Source organism: Spinacia oleracea, chromosome 3 (genome assembly GCF_020520425.1).
Source record: "Spinacia oleracea cultivar Varoflay chromosome 3, BTI_SOV_V1, whole genome shotgun sequence".
NCBI lineage: Eukaryota > Viridiplantae > Streptophyta > Magnoliopsida > Caryophyllales > Amaranthaceae > Spinacia > Spinacia oleracea.
The window spans coordinates 29,128,500-29,153,636 of NC_079489.1; the positions used below are offsets into that span (position 1 = coordinate 29,128,500).

The 25,137-nt window shown below is 37.4% G+C and overlaps 1 protein-coding gene across 2 annotated transcripts; it reads right to left on the reverse strand.

The window, feature by feature from the left end:
* Positions 1-213: 213 nt before the first annotated feature.
* LOC110796469 (uncharacterized) lies at positions 214-13,984 on the reverse strand. Of its 2 annotated transcripts, XM_022001530.2 has the most exons (14): positions 13,738-13,984; positions 13,068-13,413; positions 11,609-11,847; positions 10,260-10,416; positions 10,020-10,097; positions 9,749-9,823; positions 9,263-9,382; positions 8,154-8,318; positions 7,537-8,062; positions 5,933-6,089; positions 4,592-4,701; positions 2,996-3,108; positions 1,745-2,102; positions 214-706 (listed from the first exon to the last, which is right to left on the reverse strand). In XM_022001530.2, the coding sequence occupies exons 2-14, from the start codon at positions 13,401-13,403 to the stop codon at positions 384-386; spliced, it is 2,757 nt and encodes a 918-aa protein (XP_021857222.1). In that variant the 5' UTR covers positions 13,404-13,413; positions 13,738-13,984; the 3' UTR covers positions 214-383. The 2 variants fall into 2 exon arrangements, with proteins under 2 accessions (XP_021857222.1, XP_021857223.1); XM_022001531.2 differs by lacking the exon at positions 13,738-13,984 and having other exon boundaries at positions 11,609-11,828; positions 13,068-13,207.
* Positions 13,985-25,137: the final 11,153 nt, after the last annotated feature.

Below are 25,137 nucleotides of genomic sequence, written 5' to 3' on the forward strand. Positions count from 1 at the left end.
AATTTGTAAGTGTTTGGCAAAGTAGCGATTTTTAGGTAGATGTTGGGTAGCTTTTGTCAAACGTTAAAATTAGTAGCGTTTAAGATAGGAGGTAGCGTTTGACAAACTTATAATCTAGTTTTAAACAGTCTTCAGTGGTTTGGGTAATTGAATTGGGGACAGCGTTGCCTCTAATCTGGATGTATTTGAATGCAAGCAAAGCAAAAAGCAAAGTTGAACTCAACAATTCAGGATTTAGATTTCCTTGGGAGACATCCGCAATCTGTAGCTATTACTCTGAAAAAGATTATTTCTAACAATTTCTACTAGATTTTCTTGTTTTTGCTATGAATACAGTTTCTTCTGCACGTATTACACCAATTTCCAAATCCAAATTCCCAGGCTTAGAAATCGATAGGAAGGCCAGTCAAGAATGCCAGCTTATGCGGAGAAGTGGACTTCCCGAAAAGGGAACACCAAGAAGGAAGCTTCATCAAAACTCTCTCTGCTTTTGGAGTTAATCTGTCTATATCGGTCCTTAGTTTTATAAGATATTTCTGTACATCATTACCAGCATTCCCTGAAGCATGCGTAGAGTTCTCGACCCATTGAAGGATGAGATCAAATTTTGTTGGAGCATTCTTTCCTCCGGAAAATTGTATGACGTGCCAGCCGCCAACGCTACTCTTGTTGCTCATGGGAACTAGCTCCTCGGGATCACCTGAAACTGAGAGAACACCCAGAATTCAGTAGAGGAGGAATCTGAGGAGTTCTGCCACAGGCCACAGAAAATATAAATGTAAACTTATATAGAGGAACAAATGCTTATATGATTTGCAGGATACCATCTTTTCTGCTTGGGAAATCAAACTAGATAACGGGAAAAGGAAGAGATGTGTCTCATCTTATGTCCCATTATCTTTGATTCTGTGATTTCGACCACAACGTCCACAACATTCACCAAGTGATGTGTCAGAATTTAAGGAAGTTTGGACACAAGATGAGACATAGATTGGGACATGATTCCAAACCCCAAAAATTGTATGATAACCTTCAATTGTTTCTGTAACAATCTTGATAACATATCTGTAAATCTGTAATACAGTTAAGCTTACAGGATAGACCTTACAGGATGTACACTGGGAAGAGTCAATTCAAAATTCAACACTTTAGTCAAAAACTCTATAGCAGATAAAAGTGACCTAAAAGCTTTACAGCAAAAAAGACTTCATATTATGTGTATTTTTTTTACTACAGAACTAAACCTAATATTCTAAGATACATTATCCAATCGTCATAAAAATAGCCTAGATCGTAAAGGGCCTTTTATCCAATCGTCATATGGATCATTCTACGATTCATGTTAGCCGACCCCAAATCATTTTGGGACTAAGGCTTTGTTGTTGTTGTTGTTGTTGTTGTTGTCACATGGATCATTCTTCAGGAATAAATATAGGATGAGAAGGAAACAAATTGGGAAATGAAAAATAAAGGATGAAACGATTCAGATTTTACATAGATGTGTTGGGCTCGACCATGATCCAGTAAAATAGTGTCCTTACTGAGTTACATTAGCCTTCAGACTTCTCTTATCTGAAACGTGGATGGGTTACTACTAAGTTTGAAAGGCTTTTCTGACGGTTTTTCTACTGTTACAAATGAAGGATCTTGGTCGACAAACAACACTTGTTCATATTATCAGGAAATTGCTAAGGACAATGATGAATAAGAATGATTAAAAGATGAAGCAATGGGTTATTCCTACCTCGAAATCCAAAATCTGCTATTTCATTTGTATTGATTGCAATAGACCATCTCGTGGAATCCTTTGTGTCAATTGAAAGCTTAGTCACTCTTTCGTTTGTCTTCCTGTCGCTCTTGACTTCAATTTTGGGAATATCAAGGTCACTCCATCCCATTTCAGTTTCTTCGTAGGTCAAGCAACCATAGTTCACAGAGAAAGTAACAAAATCCACAACCTTCTCTCTACCACATTCAAAACCCTCTTTGATCTGTTCAATCTCCCTATCCAAGTTCCCTGGAGTTGAGGAAAAAAGTGACACATACGAGATAGGGTCTTTTGAATTTCCATATCCAGCCATTGTATCCACAACATGAACAACCTGAAAAGCATTAGAAAAGGTCATCTACAAAAATTCAATTATGACGAGGTTGGATGCATTTTTAGTGATTAGAGACTACAAAAGAAAACTTGAATCTGGATAAAATAACAAGAAAAAAAAAATATGCAGCATACATGGAAGACATGATCGAACAATTTCTGTTACATTGAATGTTCATGAATCAGTTAACAAAAACTACATACCTGCTTTCGCCCATGTGAATTATGTTTAATTATGTTTTAATTAAGAGTACAGAATGCATAGCATAGTACCCCAAACAACCCTCCCCCCTCCCCCCCGGTTCCAAAAGTAAAAGAAACTTGAACCATTTTATGATGTCCAATAAAAGTTTTCACTTTTCGTAAAAGTTTATGATATGATTTCCTGAAATGCCCCTACTCAATTGAGAGACGGGGTTAGCCGAACTATTGTAAAGTGTTTTTCAGATAAATCATGTCCAATTGTGAGAAAATTATTTTTGAATGAACGGAACAATAAATTTCAAAAAAATCTGGTAAAGACACATGGAAATTCTATTTTTGAAAATCGTGGCTGTCGTTTACATAATCACATAAATCATTCGAGACTAACATAGAGGTTTACAGTTTTGCACCAATGAGTAATGACTAAGCTACTAATTTGCTAAGGTCCAATTCTATTACAAAACAAACAGATAACAAATTCAACCAATTGAAATACATAAATACAGACAAAACTTATATAAAGGAAAATGCACAAGTTGCAAGCTAGCTAAGTAATCAACATGCAGAAAATATTTGAGCATCTTTTATTTTAACAACATGCTGGGGATATACAGAGTGACAGGGAAAGAACAGCTTTTCTTCTGAAAAATATACTAAACAGTACAAGTTACGGTGTTATCAGCAACTTACATTCACAGCTCTAGCAGTGTCTTCAGTGTAACTTGGAATGAGACCAGACCATATTGATGCCAGAGAGAGTCCAAAAAGAACAAAACTCACCAGAATGACTGACCTTTTAGCTCCTAAACATGTTGCCAAAACATAAACCATATATTAAAATCTGGAAATAAATTAAATAGAACTTTGATAATTTTACATTTTTCCAAGATTCAAATTAAAACAATCAAATCCTGAGAAAAAACAGAAGAAGACATCTGCTGACAGCAACTTGTAGCTACTTGAAAGGTTTCAGAGTCCGTCGAAATGAAAGATAAAAGCCAGATTACCTCATCTGAAATCTAGCATCACGTATGCTGTTTGAGAATATGTTGTTTGAACACAGAAATATAAATATAACTTGAACGCAGGTTCAAGTATCTGATCCTTGGAAAGATCGTATCGAAAAACAGAGGAACTGACGACTTGATTCGAAGGATATAGTGACTCGGCCAGTGTATAAAAGTCACGCCTCAGCGCTGAGGCGCAAGGCGTTTGGAGCCAACGCCTTTTTTGGTCCGGGCGAGGCGATTTTAGTGAAACGCAACTAAGGCGCGCAGACCATTTTTACAATTATTTTTTCCCGCTTATTAGCTGTGCCACATTTCACTGAGGGGCGATGAGGCGCGCCTAAGGCGCAGGGGACCTCCAGATCGCCTAGGTGCACCTTGAGCCTTTTTATACATTGACCTTGGCCAATACAGGGAATTAATCAGGAAAAAGAATCACAAAACAGTGTGACATAGAGTTAAACATCCTTTTTATATTAGGGAAAGAGAGGAGCTTATAATAGGCCATATAGAACTACAATCCTGCATAGCGTGACCCTCAAACAGTAGACTGATTTGAAGTTCAAGAATGTTCTTTATTTTTTTTCGTTGAGAAACTTTTAGTGGGCCAAAGTGGAAAATATGGTTCCGGGAGTTCTTTCGAACAGCTCCGCCATGGCCCCGATTTATATATTTCATTCACCGTTAAAACATTAATAAAACACCCCCAAAAAATATTCGCAAATATTAAATATTAAATATTTTAAGGAAAATATAAAAGGGGAAAATTTGCCCCAGTAACTTGAAGTTTGGGCTGTCGGCCTGTCCACTACCATTAACACGAACTAAAATCACATAAATGCCCATTATCTAGATGTACCCAACAGAGTTTGGGTTATTGGAGGGAACTAGGGAAGATTGTCCCTCCTTGTTATTGGAGGGAACTAGGGAAGATTGTCCCTCCTTGCAGACTTCTTCAGATATCCCCATAGAAATTCTAGCCTTTATATTACGCAAATGAACAAAAGAAAACAAAGCCTAAAACATAAAATCATTATAAATCATTTAAATGAAAACATAAACATAAATAGCAGATTTATCTACAATCATGCCCATGGGATTGAATCTATTCAAGGTAAACAAGTTCACAAAAGGATGGAAATGTGAGTCCAAATCGGTTTTATGAACTATTGGGTAATATCAAAAAGATGTTCCTAACAGTCAATATGTCATAATTCAAAACCGCAAGAATTCACCAGTAATCAAAGAAAAAAGATGCAAGATATGAAGAGCAGGAAACCTGAAAGGTGGATATATGAAAGTAGATACACCAATGTCAAGCAGACAGCAGCTGCCACAACTATTGAGACAATTACATTAACCAGCCATTCAGGAGCACCCCCAGGATTTCTGCATAGCAATAAATCAACACAGTTAGACCATATTCTGAAATCCTGCTGAACATATCATACCTACTTTGACTATTTATCAGCTAGTTACCACCTAATTAAAGAATCAAGGCACCTGGCATCCATAGAAAATTCTTTCATCAAAAAGGAAAAAAAGTCAACAGCATCCACCTCCATGATCCCTCAATGGCGTTTTAAAATGCAAGAAAGACCAAGAGACTCCAACCAAGCTTCTTATTCTTACACTACTTAACAAAACTCTTTGAACCATGAAGGAGACCAACGAATATTTTCCATGCGGACCATGCTTATAAGTCTTCGTTAATGAGGTTCTTTTGGTTTCAGACACGGACGCATGGTCATCCTATATAAACTAATTTAACATTAAGAGCTAATTTAAATAGTTATTGTTCACCTTGAAATCTAAAAATGGCAAGAGTTTGCAGTAGGTGAATATAAGTATCAAAATGAGAAATTAAGAAGACAACTCTCCGCACTTATGAATTGTTAACAATCAATGAAAATATGGAAGCAAGGTGCAGAAGTAAGGCTCACTGAGAATATTTTCTATTGTAGTACAGAGTAGTAAAGAAGCAAACATTTGATATATCCCTATCTCATGTTACCCTAGGCAGGAATTTCACAAAAGACCTTGGAATAATTGTAGGGGTTTGACTGAAAGGGTTTTTGCACAGTGGAAATTCTAGCATGTTTTATGAAATTTATGTCATCGGTTTCAGATCCACAGAATAATAGAATGTGATGACGATAGAAAAAGAATAGATGGCAATGTGGAATTAGACTAGACATTTGATCAATTAGAATATATGAGGAAGAAGGTGAAACGTAGGAACCCGCGTGCTACCAAAACGCTTCAACATGTTCTCAAAGGGACCTAAAGACCGTTTGTGGATGTCCTAAGAGCACCATGAATGAAGGTGCGCTCACATGGACCTAAAGATCGATCATGATGGGCCTAAGAAGCACCTGTGATGTTTTTCTTTCCATGGTGCAGAACTGCAGATTTAGGGAGGTTATCTTTCCTCCGGTTTTGCAGCCTTACTTACTATTCAAGGACATTTATTTTAATTTCTTCTCAGCTCGTCTTCCTATTTTCTTTCTTCTTCTGTAGTTTAAAAATATATCTTTTCCTTACATTAAAAAGAAAATAGAATGTGACAAGACCGACAACTAGCTGTTTACATACTTAATATCAATAATGTAACTTTTACCTGTCAAACCGTACAGCAGTCCCGATGAGTACACCGATTATTCGGATGATTGAACCAATAGAAACTACGAGAGGAACTGATAAAGCAATAAGCAAGGTTGCAGTCTTCAGTGGTTTGGGTAATCGAATCGGGGACAGCGTTGCCTCTAAAAGTCCATCTATATTGAAATTAGCAAACATTAGTACGGAATATGATATGCAAATAAAGAAGATAAGCATTCTTTCAGGGATCTTTCTGTGATGACATGGGACTACTTTTAGTAGAAAACTAGAAATGCTAAGAGTTTGACTACTTCATATCTAATAAAAACAACCAGCATGATTATACAAACAAATACTTCGCAATAATTGCTTGGATTGTATTTTTCTGGAGAAAATCTCGGAGTTTTCACTTTTCAGTTAAAACTTTTATACTTCATACATAATTGATATCAGATCTTCAGAAGCCATGTTAAATGATTTCAAGTATTAATTCCTAATAGTTCATGAGGTATGGCATAACATTACAACGTCAATCTAGCAACTTCACACTTTATGATTGGAACTCAAAACTCAAAATCATATGAAGCAGGCCCTAAGATAGTAAGATGTTTGATTTAGGCTCCGTTTGTATTCACGTGAAACACTTTCCCGGAAAATGGTTTTCATATTTACCTTTGTTCGTTTTGTTAAGGGTGGGAAATAATTTTCCCAAAAGTGGAAAACAATTTTCCCAAAAGGTGGAATATAACTTTCCTTTTGAAAAGAAGGAATGCTACATTTTCCTCCCCATTACATTTCTTTTTCTCTCCTCCTATCTATCATTCTGTCCTTTCTACTTCTATTTTCTCTTTAACTTTTCTTGTAACAACACAAACAAAGGGGACCTATTTTACCATTCATTGAAACAAACGGAGTCTTAATGGTACTGGAACTTTTTTTAGGGTAAATATATAAAAGAGGTTCAAAGAATAGAGGAGAAGAAAGACTTCAATTAAATAAAGGAAAGAAAAAAACTGAACAGTACAAGTATTGCCAAAATTGATCCATGTGGCACAAGAACTTCGAAAAGGTTCAATAGTCTGAAATGATTTCGTTTTTTAAGTTTATGAATTTATCAACAACAAACTTGTAACATGAAAAAAATTCTTGATGGTGGTTCTGCGACGATTTTTGATGATCAATAGATAAATAAAAATGTGAGAAGGTTTTATTTTATTTTCTTATACTCCCTCCGTCCCGGAATACTCGACCCGGTTTGACCGGCACAGAGTTTAAGGGACTTGAATTGACTTATTTAATTTAATAGGTAATAGTTGATAATGGGGTATTATTTTAATGTAGTTAGTGGAAGGTGGGTTAAGAGGTGGGGTTGGGGGAGAGTAGGGGTTGAATTTTTAATTATTTTTTGCATGGAGTAGGGGGTAGGTGGGTTAATAGGGGTGGAGTGAGAAATAATATAATATTGTTAGAATATTTCCATTTTTAGAAACAGGTCAAGTATTAAGGGACGGCCCGATAAGGAAAACAGGTCAAGTATTCCGGGACGGAGGGAGTACTACTTTTCTAAACGCCAAACTTTTTTTGTCGAAATGCAGGGCTAACATATAGAGGTAGATCACTTACATGAGAAAGCTGGCGTAACAAGCCAAACCAAGGGTACATATGAACAACCAACTTTATAGTAATGTGCCAGCACCAAAATAACCAGCCACTGGATTGTTCCGGATTTAAAGAGCCATCTTTCTGCTTCTAAACTGGCCAAATTAACTTGAATAGAGGGCGATAAAGCCCGCTTTCCCTGTGCATATGCATTAGACAGATACTTTTGCAGCAGGAGAAAGCCAAGATGTTGACCAGCAAATGCCCCGAGAAAAGAAGGAAACCCAAATAAACCAATAACCAGCCACGGACTAGTAATGTAAGGCACAGCGGCCCACGTAATGTTTGATAGCACAAAGGCAACAAGAATGGAGAAGCTTAAAGAAAGTACCCATGTGAGGATAACACTTAAACATGACAAAGAAAACGAAACTATAGCTGTATAACCGCCCATAACCAAAGACAATAACCAAATCAACAGTGACTGCAAAATAACAGAGTTGTTGAGCATATTTGCAAACTGCTGACGGTAAACGATCATGTACTTTCCCTGACAATCACAAGGGTATAGGTATTAATTTGACATGAAAACCAAATATTGAGCATATAAAAAGTCTAATCAAACTTTATGCAAATAATACCAAAATGTCAAAATATATTGCAGAGTTCTGATTAGTATCTTCTGGTGCTCTGAAAGCATTGCCTTTTGCAAGATCAGATGAAGATGCAGCATAAACCAAAAATGCCAACATATTCTCTCCAAGATGCTGAAGGGAACCAGGCCTTAGAAGCTCCACTTTGTCATTCTGCATATATATATATATTATCTCAATCAGCACGTAACATTTTCAACTTTTCAATAAATTTTCTCTTCCATCAAAATACTTCTAATTTAGGGATATCTTAAACTAGTGGAATCAACTGGGAATATTCTACATTGGCAGTTTTTGCTTCAGTCTTGGGTATGCAAATATGCGATAAAAGCCCGCTTATTGAACGCGGTGTTGTCTTAGGACCAAATCTCATGGGACCATGCGGTGGAAGTAGTCTGCAGGAAGCTTCATGGGTGGACTGTACGTCTATACCACGTAATCCACTTCAAGACACAGTACAATTATCTAACCATGTCTTTTGAACTACTCGTTCCTTTTTACAATTTCTATCAATAACCTATGACTCCTAGTAGGTATCTCTTTAAGCTTGCTTAACAAATATTTTCTATGCCGTAAAGGCTCTTATGCATCATCCGTTTAATTCGATACGAAGTCAATCGATGTTATAAGGTCCTAACAAATTAACAAAACAACTACTATAAAATGACACGTCAACACCAATCCTTTACGCAAAACATCAACAGAAACACTTTAGTAACACGTGATTATCATTACTAACACAGCCTTTACTGTGATTTGAAACCCTATGAGGAGGTGCGATAAGGTTTATAGATCTAGCGCCAACAGATAGCATTCAATGGGCATTGCTTACTAAACGGGCTGTTAATATGAAGTCTTCCCTTAATGCTTGCCTTATTAGTCAAGCCTAACGCCCTAACCCGAACGAAATAACAACCTCACAAACAACTTAAGACTCATCCACACCCATGATGTTTGCCCACTTCATAATATGTGACTAATGTTATATGTCACTGATTGCAGAGTGCCAAACCTCCTGGCACAGAGGGAGAATTTTACCTTTCCCGTTAGAAACCCTATATAACATGCAAAAATGTTAGAAACAAAGCTAAACAAACCTTTGTATGATACACTGCTGAATTGTCTGAAAATGCAAAGTCAAGTCCAGAAAGACCAGCGACTTCTGTGTAAACTTGAAAGTCTGTAGCCGATTTAATAACACCAGAAGAAAATAAGTCCTGCGACACAAAATTCAACAGTAGAAACTAGTAAGTATACACGTGTGAAAAAGATCAATGAAATAGAAATAGAAAATTGCAGTGTAACAACATTTTTTAACTACACTTGTGGTCACTATGGCCGTATGGCGTCAAGCCGTCAATAGTCACACATGCCAAAGCATACTTTTATTGTTATGTCAAGTCAAAAATGAGAAGAAGCATCATGATCATTATATTCGTCAGATCAGCATATGCTCATCAACAACCTTTATCATCCTTGCATTGCCCATATTGGGTGGTAAAATTTTCTTAAAGTTCGTATTTTTCGGCTGATACATCCCATACTCATATTTAAAACTATGATATGAATCACAAGAAACAAACCTGTGCCATGACATGACCAGATGGATACTTAGCCACTAAGGCAAATTTTTCGATAGCCCAAGGATGAGGTCCAGCCTGTAAAAAATGGTATATTACACGATACATCAAGAAAACGTATTATAGCTCATGATTCTTATATCCACAGTAGGAATTTAAAGTTTAGAAAAAACCCATAGAACAAGAATACTTCAGCAAAGCATTAAATAATTATTAAATTCGTTATCATGAGATTGATTGTGAAAAAACCATGGCATGGGATTTTAAATTGGACCTGAAATATGTTGGCCTTCCCTCCAACGCCCATGGCCTCCAAATCAATAGCAACACGAACAGTTTCACTCCATGGATGCTGCATTCACATAGCAGGTCAAACTTTAACATTCCAATTTACTATGTCATTTTTTCCTTCCCATGGGAAATAGAGAGAGAAATAATACAACAACTTTTAGCCATCAATAATCATGGAAAGAGAATGCTCTCCCCTTGAGCATGTAGTTGATATGTACGATACCTGTGTAATGAAGCTATGAGCACCATTTAGACCCTCCTCCTCACCTGTATTAAACAAGAAAATGACAGAGCTCTTGAAACTATGAGCCCACTGTGAGACTCCTCTTGCAAGCTCTAACATGACTGAAACACATGAACTGCAATCACCAGCTCCTCCCCTAAAACACAAACAGTTTTCAAAAGATTACACAAAGACACAGAAGATAAACTTCAGTAATAATTTGGACAATCTACTTAAACTATGTTGCAAGACATTCAACTATTGTGAAACAATGCAACAGTTTCAGAAAACTTGGTGCATGTTTCAATCAGAGAGAGAACCATGGCCTACTCAGAAATCACAAAATTAAGTAATGCAAACAAAAGAGGGACCAGGTAAGTGACCCTTGGTTTGTCAAGCAACAATGTAAAGAGAAGCCAGTGATTCCTGTGTATGATCATAGAAGACGCCACAGCATTTCCCCACATGGGCATGACAAATTTTTCCTACAATTAAGAAAGAGGGGATGCAGCCCTGTACATTTGAATAATATCAAATCCCACTCTCCCAGTGACCTGGGCTGGAAATGAAGAAGAAAACTCCAATCAAGATGGATAAGATATAACAGTTACTGGAGATTTAAAGTGGCCTGGCCAGGATTCAACTAAAAATCTTCAACTCTAGTCTCTAAAGCGAAGAATTGTGAGAAAGTAATTAGCTCCCAATGCATCAGGAGATGACCAATACTGCATGTCTCCACCATTCACAAAAGAAATATGGGGCTAGCTAGAAGTTCTGCTTATGAAAACAAAAAGTCTGCATAAAGCTTTTAGGTGTAATACGTTTCACAAATAGCCTGGTCTGAAAACAGGAAACTAAAACCCTATGTGGTTTACTAATATAGATTTATCTACTTAGCAAAACAAAACTTTAGAGCTTAATAGATACACAAATGTTTAGCAAACGTAACTTTTTCATATTGCAGTAGGCTTTTTACTAGTTGTTTAATAGGCTTTTTACTAGTTGTTTAACAAGTATCGGTCAAGTATTAGTAATAAGATGTGGATTCCAGAAGCTGATTAGCAGATACACTCAAATTAACATTAGAGGGCACAGAATTTTGAATGAGTATAGAAGGACGTAAATTTGTATGAAGTACAAAGTGATGCTGATTAACTAGCAAAGATCTAATTTTATTAGATTCAAATGAACTCCACTGAATCCAATAGACCACTTGAAACACAAGTCCAAGCACTAGTCTACCAGATATGCATACATAGAGAAAGGTGTTTCGACACAATAACTCCACCCACTGAAATCTACCTGAATCAGAAGCTTAGTGAAATAAACAATAGTAATCACATACGTACGTTGAGAAAACAGTATCAATGTGTGATGAAACCAAAATAGAGTTCTCCTTGGCTTCGGGTTCGTATTTGGGTGTGATCCTCAAGATGATATGATTTAGATCAGCATAAATAAGTGTCTTTCCAACAAATAATCCGCCATTCATAAGATTTGCACCATCTTTGACATAAAACATCTCCACCTCAACATCAACATCCCCGTGGGATGTGTTTTTTATATTCTCTGCAGTAAGCAGCACATACTGCCCAATAAGAAAAGGGAAACAATAAAAGAATGAATAAAGTTAAGATGTTCGAGAGACTAAATTCAACAAAATATTTGCGCAGTTGACGAAAACACAAGGATCGCCCCAAGTGAAAGGCAAGTAACTTCAAGACCGTTAGAAGAGGCTTATCAAGTATGCAAAATGTAATCACCAAAAAACATAAATAGTCCAAACAATTAAGTGCTAAAATTCCCTTCAACGGAAAGATTGCAAGCAGAGAATGTGAATAGAATAACTGTCCTGAGACTAAAGAGTGAAAGTCAGACCAAAAACAAAAAGAGAAACCTGTGTACCCAAGATCCTTCTCGTAAACCAATTTTTTTGTTAAAGACATTTTACTCAAGACAAGATCACAAGTAGTAACAAAATATCATAAAAAAAAGGTGATAGAATTATAATGCCATCTATAATTAAGTGGTTAATAATTCAAAGGGAAATCTATAATGATACTCGTAGTAAAGAAAAGGACAAGATGCAAAGGACGAGAGTAAATAGGAATTCTACTCATCCACTTATGTACTAGGGTTGAATATATGGGTTTCAAGTTTTAACTATTTTCGCAACCAGGCCACATAATTATTATCAACCAGTACACCTTTATTGTCAGACTAAATAAAATTAAATCTATATGCCTCACGCCTAATTTAGTTATCTGAATATGCACTCCAGTCCAGATCCATGTCAAATTTTCCCTAGTACACATGACAGGTCCATTCTAACAAAAACATATCCTACCAAGAATTAAACCCATCAGTTGTGAACTGAAACTAATAAAATACAACTGCACACTGAAAACAACTGTATGGTAGATCCCAAAATGCTAATTCTGTTCAGGTGAAAACTCGTCCACGTACAGAATTTCAAAGACAACCAAATACAAGTTTGTCCAAGGTATCAGATCATTCAGCAAATAACTTTTATTAAGACATGAGAGCACATTAATACACCATAACATCTTTCGCCATTTTATTTATTCACTAATGGTATACCCAAAGTATCTAGTCTCAAGGATAACATGGTAAGCCTGTGCTTATTTGATTCACTTTCTGCTTAATCTTTGTTAATTTTCTGTCATGTCTCCAATATTTAGATATATTTTCTCTCATTATAATTAAAATTAAATCACATTGTAGATGACAATAAGAACAAACCAAAGGGAGTTTAAGACAATGAAAGTGATATAGAAGAAAAGAAACCTCCAAAGCAACATCAAGAGCATCAGAACCAACAGAATGAGGACCTAAATCAGTCAATTCCTTGACATGCTTCATAGCCTCTATCTCTGAAAATCCTCGTTTTCCAGCCTTTTCGGCACTAAGAGGTACTGGTAACACCTCAAACTGATAATGATAAACACTCCATGAAGCATACATGATCAATGCAAAGATTGTCAGCATAACAAATGACGACCGATTTGCGCTTCGTAACCGAGGCATTGCCGCAGCCCCTGAAGCCTCTTCAGCATTAGATGATGAACTACCAGCTTCATCAGTTTTTAATTCTTCTGATGATCTTTTGTTCCTCTTCCGCATTTTAAATTATCTGTGAAATTCAGTCAATTATTATGTTATACCTCCCAAAGTTTAACAATTATGTCAAGGAACAGCCTTATCATTATCAACCAATACGAAAAATTACAATCTTGTTCGTTATCATTGACAGTTTTCAAAATCTAACATTAATATTCATTATGGTTGCACGACTTTTCCATTTTCAAAATTAACGTGACAAATTTAAGTTAATTTACAACTCAGTGGGGTATCTAAGATGGGTTAAATCTTTTTGGAGAACAATTTAAGCTTTCCAGTGTAAAACAGAAAAGATCAATCTGAAAATTCGAAAGCAAAAAGACAACAATTGATTTACCTAAAGAGCGAGTGAGTCTGGAATTCAATTTTCTGAAACAATTTGAGTGTGCTCAAAAATCTTTCCACTCGATATATTTGATCTTCAAATCCTCAATTTGGAGGAAGATTGAACGCAGTTTTGGGTAGATAAATAGACCAAATTTGTAAAAATAATTTGACAATTTGTGAATAATAAGTACTTCCGTTTTGGGAGTTTGAGATAGTTCAGGTCTCTTTTTCTATTTGACATGAAGTAAAGCGTTCTCGAATCGGAGTGTTAAGTTGCAGTCCAACAGTTGACAAATTGGCCGCAGTACAACAGTTGACAAATTGGCCACGGTCACTTTATCAAATCGACGCACAAATTCGTCAGTAAATAATACTTCCTCCGTCTTTTAATACTCGCAACGTTTGGACTTTTGTCACTATTCATATAATCTACTTTGACTATTCGTAGTGTTTTTTATATAAGATAAAACATAGTCATGTAGGATCTTGTTAGATTCGTCTCAATGTGTATTTTCAAAATATCAAATTTTTATAATTTTTGCATAAAGAGAATTTAAGATATAAATGATCAAAGTTGTGCATTGGCATGCGTGAAACTAACAAACGTTGCAAGTATTAAAAGACGGAGGAAGTAGGATCCTACTACATGTACACCTAGTGTACAAGGCATCTTATACACCATACTTTTCTATTGGTTGAAATGACATATTTATTGTCTTTTATTATCACTTTTTAGTGGATTTGATGGTGTGTCAAAAAATTAATGGTGATGTACAAGAGAATCTTGTACACTAGGTGTACATGTAGCATTTTCCTAAATAATACTCCCTCTGTCCCTTAATACTCGCACCGTTTTGACTGGACACGCTTGCCAATGCACTTTTTTGACCACCAATATCTTTAATTACATATTATAAAAACTTATAAAATACTAATATTTGTTTTCATATACTATAAATAAAATAAGGTGTGAATTATGTGAATAGTGCAAAAAGTCAAAATGGTGCGAGTATTAAGGGACAGAGGGAGTACTCCCTCCGTTCCTAAATAAGTGTCACATTTGGGCTCGGGCACGGTAATTAATAAAATTGTAAAGTGTGTAAGAGTTAATGATTGGGAATGTTTTTTTTTTTTGGAAAGGATAAAGTAGATACTCCCTCCGTCCCGGAATACTCGACCCGGTTTGACCGCCACAGAGTTTAAGGGGCTTGAATTGACTTATTTAATTTAATAGGTAGTAGTTGATAGTGGGGTATTATTTTAATGTAGTTAGTGGGAGGTGTGTTAAGAGGTGGGGTTGGGGGAGAGTAGGGGTTGAATTTTTAATTATTTTTTGTATGGAGTAGGGGGTAGGTGGGTTAATAAGGGTGGAGTGAGAAATAATATAATATTGTTAGAATATTTCCATTTTTAGAAACAGGTCAAGTATGAAGGGACGACCCGATAAGGAAAACAGGTCGAGTATTCCGGGACGGAGGGAGTAATTGTTTAATTGAATAAAGTACAAATAAAAGTGTATGTGGGGATTGAAAAGTGGAAAAGTAGATAATGTGTAAGTAAAAGTAATTATGATTTATAGAAAAGTGGAAAAAGTGTATGAAAAAGTGTGAAAAGTGTATGGAAAAGTGGGAAAAGTACATGTTCAAAAATAGAAATTATGTACACACATTTAATCTCTAATTTCTCTCTCCATAAAAGCCAACTAACATGTACTCCCTCCGTCCCATAATTATCTTCCTGTTTGACCAAAAACACGGATTTTAAGAAAAGTGGAATATAGTACATGAAAAAGTGGAATAAAGTACAAATGATGATTGAGTTGTATGAAAAAAGTGGAATAAAGTACATGTGAAAGAGAATATAGTACATGGGAAAAGTGGAATATAGTACATGGGTGGGGTTTTCAATTCAATTTTAATTAATATAGTACATGAGAAAGTGGGGACTTTAATAGCCAAAATTAGAAACAGGAAGATAATTTTGGGACGCTCGTTTAGGAAAGCAGGAAGATAATTTTGGGACGGAGGGAGTACTTTATCTTGAAAGTACAAATAATTACTGTTTTTATTATCAATGTTATCCAGCTTATCCTTTACCGTAATAACCGTGATTTTGGTCAAACGGACACTATATTATGGGACGGAGGGAGTAGGAAGTAAACTTATAATTATGACAGTAAACTCAAAATACCAAACTGTATTAAATGCTTCGTCCGGATTTTTTAAATGACAAGATTATTTAGGTGTGTTTACCACGTTTGCAAATGCACGATTTCAAACATTAATATTTTCAATTATGGATAAGAACAAATTATAAAAAGTTGATATTTAAAAAATATTTATTGAGACGAATTTAATAAGACTCACACGACTATGTTTGTTCCTAAGTATAAATCACAAAACTAAATAAAAGAAACTTGTGTGAATAATGTCCAAATTGGGTCATGTAAATAAGAACAGAGAAAGTATGTGTAGTCAGTAGGCAGTAGCTATAGTACAAAATACCCTTTTAAAAACTAGCTTTATTTTTGCAATTTCAAATGTTGTTATCATGCCTTTTTTTTTGGGTTCTACTACGAGGAGTTCCCACCGCCTTCGGTTAGTGGACTAATCTTCCGCGGAAGTTTGCATGTGTACCTCGATGAGCAGCATCCCTTCCAGTCAATGGAGGACCCAGCTAAGGGTCAGGGGATGCACGTGCCACCCCCGAAAAAAATTGGAATTTTAAGTACTTGACAAAAACGTATATATTCAATCTGCACAAAAGAAATGTAAAGCATTGGATGTTGTAGTGGTCAGCAAAGTAGACAAGTAGTCATCAAATAATGCTAGAATTGTCCCTTCGATCACGGTTCGACTCCTAAATTGAACAAATTGCTATTATTTTTTTCTCTTCAACTTTTTTTTTCTTCGTTCTACTTAGTTGTCTTTTTTTTAACAAATTCATTTATTTTTCTAATAGTCAATAACTTTCAACTATCAACGGTTATTATTTTAATTTTTTATATAAATCAAAGTATTTTTTCCCCTTTTCAACCTCATTTAATTGGACGACATTTTTTTCCATCAAAAAGTCCACTTTGATAAGAATAAAATAATTTCCTTTAAACTACTGCTCTATTATTGTAGTCATCTCATCTTTTTACATTATTTTATATACTTTTAATGACACATAAAAGAAATATCAATCAATTTGAGTCGTGTGATGTCTAAAATCAAGTACACGAATTTACCATTACTAAAAAACCAAAGAGTTACCCACTTTTTGTTTTTTTGTGTTTAATATACTTGCAGGTACTCGTATAACTTTTGTGCCACCCCTGACTTAAAATCCTGGGTCTGCCACTGCTCCCAGTTGAGGTTAAAGACGTTAACAGTACTAGTTATCACAATTCTACTACTCTATAGAAAGTTTTGATCGGAGTGTTCGCAACAATAAATTAGATAGAAATGTATGACCAATACCTCAACGTAGCATTGGATACTTCGTCGTTCTTAGCTCCTGGCTTTATAAAGGTCTCTAACCTCAACCCTGTATTTCTTAGATCAAGCTCAGCACAGATCAATTTCGTTTCCTACCTTTGACCCTAGTCTATAACTAATTTGTATGGCTTCCAATGATGGTCTTCTAAACCAGAAAATAATTTATTTAGAACATAAGGTTCATATGGATAACGTTCCCTTCTGAAAGAAAGACTTATATTAAACATGAAAAGATTACAACGCTCGAGAATCTAAACACACAAGAAGGAAACCGGAGTTGCTTTGCTTCAAGAAAGATGGGTTTTTTGTTTTTTGAAAAGTAAAGAAGATAATACATTAGGAGCCCCTACGCTCTAGGGTCACTCCTAAGAAATCGCTATCTAAAAGTAGACCTGATCAACATGAGCCCGGCTAGCTGGCCCGACCCAAAATTTTGCGGGTTGGGCAGAATTTTTAGGCCTGGCCCGACTCCGCCATAAACTTTTAAAAAAATTACGGACTTTGGGCAACGTAAAACTACACTTTTAGTTATAAATTTGGCCCGACCCGAAAAATAGCCTGAAAGCCTGGTATTTTAGGCTCAAAATAACGGGTTTGGGCACTAAAAATCGGCCCAATTCTTGGTCTAGCCCGACTTAATGGGGGCTGATTTTTTATGTCTCGACCTGGGCCACCTTTTTATCAGGTCTATCTAAAATGGAACGTAATTGCGGACTATTACAAGTGTATATATACATAGTGTTGCGGATGAGATGCCCAACATTAGCAATCAGATCTGCTGCTCGATTAAATTCTCTGTAGATGTGCTTGATATCCCATTCGTCGAAACTAGCTAAGTGAGAATCTTCTGAATGTCTTAAATGATGTTGTGAATTTTCTAAGGTGTGGACCAGATTCCTTTGATTGACTTGATGACTAATATGTTGTCCACTTAAATAAGGAGCTTTTTGATGTTGAAGCGCGTATCTTCTTGAAGTCCTTTGTGAACGACATAAGCTTCCGCCATGAAAGTGAAGGAAATATGTCCTTCACCCAAGGTGCATTAGTCTAATACCAAGGCTCAGATTAATTATGAACCATTAATTCAGTGAGATCAAGTGATCGGAACAGCTGGCTGGAGCAATGCTTCCAATCAGTGAGTTCTAATCAATATTAGGCTCACGGCTTACTCTTGACTGAACCTATAAGGTCACACCATTGGCATGTAACAGATCACCGGATTAAATGAATCGGAAATTCATTTAATAACTTTTCGGGAAATTAGTTCAGAAAACATAATTATACGATTTAACATTGGATCGTAAAATCGTATATCGTGATTGCGTGTATTCGTAAGCTAGGCAAAACGAATAATCGTATCATACGACAATGGATCGTCACGTACCAAACGATAAATGAATTATCGAATGATAATTAAACGAAGCAAACACGAAGGCAATCCCACAAGCAAAGCGCAAGGAGCAAAGGCCCACGGCCTTGCTTCCTTGGATGTGCGCGCGCGGGGAAGCCACAGCAACAGCAACAGCGAGGCCCAGCCCACTGCGTGCTGCGTTGTGCGCTTGTGCGAGGCTGCGGTTGTGTGCCTTGCTGGACGGTCGGGCTCTATGCTTGGTCGGTTGGCTTGGCTTAATATATAGGTTATCATAATAACCTAGTCTACATGTTTTCCTAATATAATAATGCAAAAATCAGATTCTAACCTAAGGCAAGAGAAACCCTAAACTCTCTGTGCCTCCATTAGAATTCTTCTTCCCTAAAGCAAACAATCTTGAGTGACTTCTAAGCCATCGATCTCAAGACGAATCTGAATGTGTCGGTGAACCAAGTAGAGGAACGACATCTGGAGTTCTTGTTCGTGTTCGTGATTTGTTGAACTAGGGAAAACACGCTACAAACGTAAGTATTGCTTGATCTGTACTTTATACATTCTTCCTGACTTTGGGGTTATTCCGCTATCATGTTATGTATTTAACTATAAACCCCTACAGTGGTATCATGAGCTACATGTATTCAAAGTACTTATTGGCATTTTATTATGTTTGTGATTATTGACGAATTTTTCTGAATATTTTCGTGAATTGTTCGAATTTTTCTGGATTATTGGATAAGTCGTAGAAATTAATTCTGAATTCGTAATATGTCAAAAATTCAATTTTTCTAACCCTAATCTGATTGGAAACGGTGTTTTAAGATCAACTCATTCAAATAGAATCTCAAAAACAGGCCCCGAAGTGCGATTTTTTGGGCGTTTTTGTTAATTAATGAATTAAATCGTTAAATTTGGAAACTTTTTCAATTAATTTCTCGACCTAATGAACTCGGAATTATTTGAAACTTTTCCCTACTGTTCTTGGGAATATTATGGAATTATGGTAATTTTTTCGTCCATGAATATTAAGTATGAACCCTAATTTTATTTTTGCCTAATTTGTTGAATTTTAGATCGAAAATTATTTTTAATAATTGGTAAGATCTGAAAATTTATTTAGGTAGGAAGGGGAATATGATTTCATGTTTAAATAGTAGTTTCATAAATTTAAGGATTAAAATTTTGATTGGATTCGTTAATTTTAATCATCACCTAGCCAAATTGATAAAAATCTAATTTTTAAATGTTTAGAACGATTTAAAGTTTTGGATTTGATTATAAAAAATCATTCAAATTTTTGTAGGTATTCTTCTACGTTAAATTTGAATTTTTGTTAGCCATGATTTATTTAATTTCTCAAATTGGATTCTTTGAAATTTAATAAAATCACTCAGAACGATATTTTTCGTAATTAAAACGATTAATTTTGTTAAATTTATGAAAAATAATGTCATGTAAAATAATGTTTCGTGAAATTATTTTTTTTTTTAAATAAGTTGGCTCGTATTGCACGAGCCAAAGGCACGGAACAAGGGAGTGTGCGGCATGTGCGGCTGGGCGTAGCCGTGCGCGCTGCACTCCGCAGCTTGGCGCAGCGACGCAAGGCACCCAGCAAGCGAGCTGGGCGAGCCAGCGCGTGCTGGCCACAACAGCAAGCAAGGCAGCAACAGCAGCTCACGCTGCGATGTTGTGCGCTGCGATGCGCGGGGAGAGGGGCGTTGCTCCTCGGCCTCGTGTGGCACGCAATGCACAAGGCAGCATTGGGTTGGGCGAAAGCCTAGCCCATGTTGCACAAATTTTGCTATTTTGCTCCGGGTTTTAGTCAAGGCCTAATTGTATTAGTCTTGTAATATCAAGTTAAGATTCGAGAGATGCAATTTGATATTTAGGCTTGTTTCAATAGGTAGAATTTTGATTAATACGTAGCGAGATCCCTTTAATTCTAAGTCTATGATTAGTATCGATTCGAGAGAGCATGCTAGTCTAATTAACTATTTTATTGATTATTAATATTGTTTATCATCCTGGATTGTTGTTCATTGGTGAACCTGCTATGCCCTAGACCTTTTAATATTATATTTGAATTCTTCCTTGCTTAACTATCGTCGTAGTTTTATATTCAACTCAAACCATTTTCTTGTTTCCCAATAGTTTAGACCTTAGTTTTAGTAATAGAAAGAACGCATGTTTCCCTATGGATACGATCCCTACTTCCCTTACTATCTTGTTAGTGGACTTAGGTTATCTTTGATTAGGTGATACGACTTTAGCCTGTCAACAATCCAGGTTGTTTGTAATCCACAACAATCCCTATCCATATGCCAATGAACATTTCCTATGGCCCTGTCTACTCTCCTGTAGATTCTATGCTCTCCTAGGCCATTGCTAGACCAAGAGAAGACCCATAACTCTTTAGTTTGCTAATAGTTGTGTTATCAAGAAGCTACATGAAATCAACAGTTTCACTGACAAAAATAGAAATTAAACCTATCTTCTGAATAAAGAACAACATGAAACCATAATGATCCAAGAGTCATTCACGTAACTTAAACAGTTATAAGTCATTTTCTCATTACTTTGGGTCTTTCATTTTCCATCGTGATGTAGCAGGGTCGTGATAACTCTCTTCAAGCGGATCAACAAATGCGAGATTAGCTCACTTGCCTCTCTGCGCTGCTGCTTTGTAGGCTTTAGAGAAAAAATCTTGCGCCGGTAGATTGAATACCGTCTTGATGGCAGCAAATACCGAAGACTTATTAACATTAAAAGAATTTCCCTAAAATGATGCTTTTACCTATTGGCTTGCATATGAATTTGAAGATCTAATTTTTGGAAAGAAAAAAAACTTCGATCCAGTTGACAATTTTGCTGAATCTTCAATGCGTTTTTTACCTGATTATTAATCCGAATCAAGGGGTTGGTTTGGTTGTTGAAGAGTGGGGAGAAGGGAATGTGGCTAGATAGAGGAGAGAGAAAGGAGCAGAAAAAAGGAGAAGGAAATCAAAGATGGTGTAAACTAACGGAAACATAACGACCGTTAATCATTAAGGGTGAGTTGTGTAACTTTGAAAATTTAGGGGCATTCGGTGAATTTTTAAAAATCTCAAGGGTATATGGTGAAATATTTAAGACACTGGGGTATATGGTGAACTAAATTAAACCTCAGTGGTATTTCATGAAAAAACCGTTGATTTATTATTCATTGTAAGAAATTAATTGTGGTGACTTATTTAATGTAGTAAAAAGAGGATGTGAGTAAGTGTGGAGACCATGAGAGAGAGAGAAATATTAATATAATTGGAAGTGGAGACAATGACATTCCAAAAATAGAAAGTGTTTCTTTTAATTAAACAAGACTGGTTATGGAAAGTGTAATACGGAGGGAGTATAAATTTGTCACATGATTTCAATAAAATCTAAGCCATATGCGTATGAGAGAGAAAAATGAAGGGGTTTGATGGGATAAATGTTTACTTGTGAGTAAAATAAGTTGGTCATTTGGATATTTATAAAGGCATAACGAGGATAGACAAATAAAGAAAGATTACAAAAGGGACTAACAAAAAAAGCATGGAGTAAGGCCATGTTCTCTTCACCTTGTCATTGTTATTTATTGAATCAAAAACAGACTAGACCAGACCAGACCAACAACATTCAGACCAGACCCGGAATTTTTAATAATAATAATAATATGGGAGGGCGATTAGGGGTTAGCGTTCCCGGTGGTGGCCATTCCAGGCGGGCGTTGGGTGTTTCCGGTGGGAGTTTCCGGCGGCAGCTTAGGGTCTTACAATTCAGGTGTAGCCGCATCGTGGTGCAGTGTGGTGCGTTCTTTGGGGGTCTGTCGCAGCATTCAGGTGATCGGTCTTAGGTGGTTGTTTCCGGTGATTGGTCTTAGGCCTTCGGTTCGGTTCTGTGGCCTTCGGTTCTGGTGTGCGGTGGTTGCGTGCGACGTGTCAAAGGTTATCGGTGTTGATCGGTGCGGCGAGGTGGGTGTTGCAGGCTTTGGCGTAGGGTGGTGCAGGCTGTGGCGTAGGGTGGTGCAGGTGGGGTGCGACGAGGTGGGTGTTGCAGGCTGTGGCGTAGGGCGGTGTCTCGAACAGCTGGAGCCGCAGCTAGACCGTGGCATAAGCTCAGTCGCGGTTTGGCCGTGGTGTGCGCTGGTTGGTGTATTTTGTTCATTTTTGTTTTATTCGAATCAATTTCTTGGTAGCGTAGCTTCTTGGTTTTGTTATTACTTCTATTTGTCTTGTTGTGGGATTTTGTTGGTTTGTTTTGTTTGATATCATTGGTGTGGAGTGGTGTGTTGTGGGTGGGGTGGTGTTGTGTTGTTGTGTTGTTTTGTTGTTGTCTTGTCATCGTGGTGGTGAGTTGTTGCGTTCGGTGGCCTTCTGTTGGGTTTGTTTCTTTCATGGTTGGTCAGGTTTCGTTTCGGATCTCTTGTCCTCTCCAAGGATGTGAGGGTTGCAACAGCGGGGGTGGTAGGGGGATTACGAAGAAGTATTTTGTTGATCATTTGGGGTCTCGTCATTTTAAAAGTGATGATTTGAAGGCTTTTTACAAAGCTCGTGTTGAGAGTGATTTCTCTTTATTCTCTGCTTTAGACTCTGCGCTTCATCAGGCTGGCATTTGGCTATGTGGTGAGTGTTTCAGATGGTGCGTTGATTCTTCCACCTCGTTTTGAGGAGGTTGCGATCTACGGTATCCCTGAGCCTCCTACGCCTATTGTGTTAGTTGTTGATGGTGTGGTTGATGGGTCGATTTGCACTCTTGATGTTCCATCTCAGTTGTCCTCACCTGTTGTTGACAACTTCGACATTACTCTTCTTCATCGAGTTTTTTCGAAGAAGCTGTGCACGGTTAAGTGTATTCCACCTAAGTTGTGGCTTGGTTTTGCTAGGATCTTTCTCAGTGCTCTTGACAATGTCCTTGTGTGTCCGAGTGATTTTTCAGCTTGGGTGCAACTCCTCATTTTGCCGTGTTGCGTTTTGTCTACATTTGTGCCTACAAACAGATCTTAACGACGATCAGGTGAGAGGGAGCGGTGTCAGTTTGATTGTATCTCTCGTGCCATTCTTTGATGGAGGGATCCAGGAGATAGGTTTTGTTTGGTGTTGGATCGCTTGTCTGAGGCGGCCTCATCCTCTAGTGGTGTGAAAAAATCCAAAAGCCCTGAAGAAGTAAACCTTTTTCAATGCAAACGGAAGTTGGGAGATGGGCACTTTAACGCTGCTATTAAGGTGCTTACGTCATCTGGTGTTGCTCCATCTAATCCTGACACTCTCCATGATATGGAGGTCAAACACCCCTATGCCCCCTCACCGATTTTGCCCTCATCTCCTCTTGGTGAGGATGCACTTTTTGTCCATAAAGATCTGATGCTGAATAGGATCCAAAGCTTCCCTAAAGGGACTTCTTGCGGTCGCGATGGGCTTAGAGCACAACATCTTGTGGATATTCTGGGAGGAGCTGCTTCTGCGGTTGCCGATGATTTGTTAGGTTCCATCACTGGGGTTGTCAACCTATTCCTCGGTGGAAAGTGTCCAAGCCAGCTTGGTGAGTTTATTGCTAGTGCCCCTTTGACTCCCTTGGTCAAGCCGGGTGGTGGTATCCGTCCTATTGCTGTTGGCACTGTGTGGAGGAGGTTGGTTTCTAAGTTTGCTTCTTCGTCTGTTGGAAATTCTATGAATAATTATTTGAAGGATTTTCAGTTTAGCGTCGATGTTCCTGGTGGCTGTGAGGCTATTCTGCATTCTGTGAATAGGCTCATTGAGTCTAAGGGTAGTGAGGTTGGGCTTTCTATGCCTTTGGTGGATTTTAAGAATGCTTTCAACCTTGTTGATAGGAGTGTCATGCTTCAAGAAACTAGGTTGCGATGCCCTTCTATTGCTCCATGGGTTGAGTTCTGCTATTCTCATCCTCCTAGGCTCTACTTTTATTACTCTATCCTTTGGTCTTGCCAAGGGGTTCAACAAGGTGATCCTCTGGGCCCTTTGCTGTTCTCCCTAGCTCTGCATCCTTTGATTCAGTCCATTAATCATTCTTGCGATCTTGCCCTTCAGGCTTGGTATCTCGATGATGGTACCATTGTTAGAGATACCCATATGGTTGCCAAGGCACTTGACATCATCAGGGCTGATGGCCCGGGTCGTGGTCTATTCCTGAACGTGGACAAGACTGAACTCTTCTGGCCTGTGGAAGATCCTAGAGGTAGGGTGGAGGGTGTTTTTCCAATAAATATTTCTCGACCGCGTAATGGTGTCAAACTTCTTAGTGGGTCAGTTAGTTTGGATGTGGGCTTCTCTCGGGATATGGCTTTGCGAAGGGTCTCTAAAACCATCCCCTTAATGGAGGCAGTGCACAGACTCAATGATCCCCAATGTGAACTCCTTCTTCTTCACAAATTGTGTTGGGGTTGCGAAATTGACCTAGGCTTTGAGAACTTGCTCCCCTTTGTCTTTCTTGGATGCCCAAGTTCAGTTCGATATGGCGTTACGTATCTCTTTGGAGAAGATTGTTACTGCTTCAGGGCCAGGGTTGGGTGACTGGCAATGGCGGC